Below are 2,605 nucleotides of genomic sequence, written 5' to 3' on the forward strand. Positions count from 1 at the left end.
GCATTTGAATCTTAATATTAATAAATACATTATGTTCAACATAAAAATATGAATTCATCAACACCCACCTTGAGATGTCATATTAGGACGATATAACTGAACCCATAACTCATACCTCTCATCCGGAATGTCATACCCATTTTCAAACCTCTTAGAGAATTGCCTGTGCTCACTCATAGTAAAATCTAAAAATATGGTCCAATATCAGATTAAATTTTTCACAATAAGATATATTACTTGCACTTCTCTTCAACTCTTTTACTCTATTAGCTTCCTTCTGGTTCTCAAGTCTAGCAATTCTTTTACGCTGCTCCTTCTCCTTCAAGGCTTCCTGCTTCATTCTTTCCTTTTCCTCTATACATGTCATGAATTCAACACTAGTCAATACTCTTCCGCATGATTTAGGCTTCAGGGTGGGCTTGCTACTGGGATGACTAGGAGTTTTCAGAAAAGACTCTATAGGCATTACTCTTCACATTGGAGTGACAGCTTGCGATAAATCATTCTCTGAAAGTGATCTCTCCAAGAGACTAGAATTGAATGAAGAATCATGATCCCTCGTTCTCTTTATGTCTGGACTATAGAGCGGTATGTATGCTAGACCAGTCTGGTCTAACAGTGAACGGCTGATGGTTTCTTGCTTGTCATTGCCAGTTTTAATAGCATTTCTGTTGAAAGGACATATGCCGGTTACTTCAAAGCCACTTGCAATGTTTCTCTGTGTCATTGACCTTCTCCATGCATCAGCAAATAATACAGAGAAATTGTATCTGGTTACCACACAACCAGGGTTTTTAGTGCAGAACTCATGACACACAGCCTTCCAAGCAGTTTTTAATGGCCCAAAACACCCTTTGTCAAGTGGCTGTGTTAAATGAGTGGTATTGGGTGGCAATACAAATATTAAAATTTGCTCTTCAGCTGCTATCTTGATAAGGTCAGGACCATAATGAGTAGAATGACCATCCATCAGGAGAAGGAGAGGACGTACGCTAGGAACACTCGTTAAAAACAGCTTACGAAACCAGTACAAAAACAGCTCTCTACTGATCCATCCATTTGGAGATGAGCCGTAAAGTGTACCTGGTATTTCTCCTACCATTAGCTGATCATTAAAGGTCTTACAATCAAATATTACAAATGGAGGCAACGGTACTCCAGCTGCACAAGTGCATGCCAGAACTGTGATTTGAGACTTCCCTTCTCCAGTGATTTGACTGACATTCTTAGCTCCACGACCACTCACAACTTTCAAAGATTTAGGATTCAATGGGAGTCCTGTTTCATCACAGTTGAATATGCGAGTTGGATTGTTGAATAGAGAATTTTCTTTAAGTGTGTCTTCAAGTATATCAAAATACTTTTGTATGACACTATTATCAGTGGCCATGGCTCTCGAAAGACTTAAAGGTACAGCAGTACGAAGTGATAATTCACTGTGCCTGCTACAAAATTTCTGCCACCATCCATAAGAAATTGAGATGTCACTTAAACCCTTTGACTGAATTGTTTGTCTTACTAGTGCAAGAACTTCTGAAACTGTGCGGGGAAATCCAATCTGAGAACATTTGATTAAAAACTTAGCCAAAATAACCTCTTCTTCTTTTGTAAGATACGGCACTGGGCCAGGTTTAGTTCCATGTTGAACATTTCCCCTGATCCTGTCATAAAGTGTTGATTTGGGAATGCCATATAGCTCCGCTGCAAGTCTAACTGTCAACCCCTCTTCTTCAACAGCTTTGATAGCATTCGTCATGCTTATTTCAGGCCATGTAGAGTATGTACATGGGCGTGTCGCCATCTAAAAAAGACATTAACATAAAAAATTGATTATCATACCAATGACATGTAAACATGGGGAAAAGGCTTGGTGCTAGATTGATGTACCTTTATTTTACAGAACTAAAGCCTGAGCAATTTGCACCTTGCATGCACTATGGCTACACATGATAGAGCAGCTTTGAAAACAAACTGCATGCTATACAAACAAATTTTGTTTTTATAGTGACTTACATTCAATAGAGGTAGTATTTATGATAAGAAAAGGCAGCTGAGAGATTCAATGAGTCCAAACAAAAATACAAACAAGGAGCCTCGTGCTTTGTTGCAGCAATTAATGAAGATGGGTGTGACCGATAATGATAATTAACTAAAAACGTATAATACCTGAACAGTAAGCAAAGATGACCAAGATGTTTACAGAGGTATTTGAAGAAGACAGTCAGTACTAAAGTTCTGGTGGTACAAAACTATTCTTCGAACAAAGCTAGTCTCGTGCCCCGCCCCTTCGCTTTTGGAGGAAGGGTCTGGAGACACTCAAGGCTTTTTTGTTGCATGCTGGAATGTAATTAGTGGAGCTGATCATATGACCGGATGCATCCACGTGTTAATTTCACGTGATAGACACACCCCAAGAACATGGCTACCAGAAGTATGAAGAAGGAATCATAGCTAAAACTCATTTCAAATCAGTTTTTATCATTAATTTGTTTTGTTTTTCTTCATTCATCCTCTACTTATTAAATGCATTTTGCTATCAGATCAAAACAGTATGTTTAATAATGCAAAATTGACTAAAATTGTATAATAATATAATGATAGTAAT

General features: G+C 38.1%; 1 protein-coding gene across 1 annotated transcript; it reads right to left on the reverse strand.

The window, feature by feature from the left end:
* Positions 1-315: 315 nt before the first annotated feature.
* LOC100634339 (jerky protein homolog) lies at positions 316-2,599 on the reverse strand. Its single transcript, XM_003391196.2, has 3 exons — positions 2,201-2,599; positions 2,014-2,149; positions 316-1,801 (listed from the first exon to the last, which is right to left on the reverse strand). The coding sequence occupies exon 3, from the start codon at positions 1,799-1,801 to the stop codon at positions 473-475; it is 1,329 nt and encodes a 442-aa protein (XP_003391244.2). The 5' UTR covers positions 2,014-2,149; positions 2,201-2,599; the 3' UTR covers positions 316-472.
* Between the last annotated feature and the right edge of the window lie 6 nt (positions 2,600-2,605).

The sequence above is a fragment of the Amphimedon queenslandica genome, unplaced genomic scaffold (assembly GCF_000090795.2).
Source record: "Amphimedon queenslandica unplaced genomic scaffold, v1.1 AMPQUscaffold_10298, whole genome shotgun sequence".
NCBI classification, from domain to species: domain Eukaryota; kingdom Metazoa; phylum Porifera; class Demospongiae; order Haplosclerida; family Niphatidae; genus Amphimedon; species Amphimedon queenslandica.

What these genes read in the sequence shown, in the direction of transcription:
- LOC100634339 (XM_003391196.2), bottom strand. Translation starts at nt 1,801, where the DNA reads ATGGCGACACGCCCATGTACATACTCTACATGGCCTGAAATAAGCATG.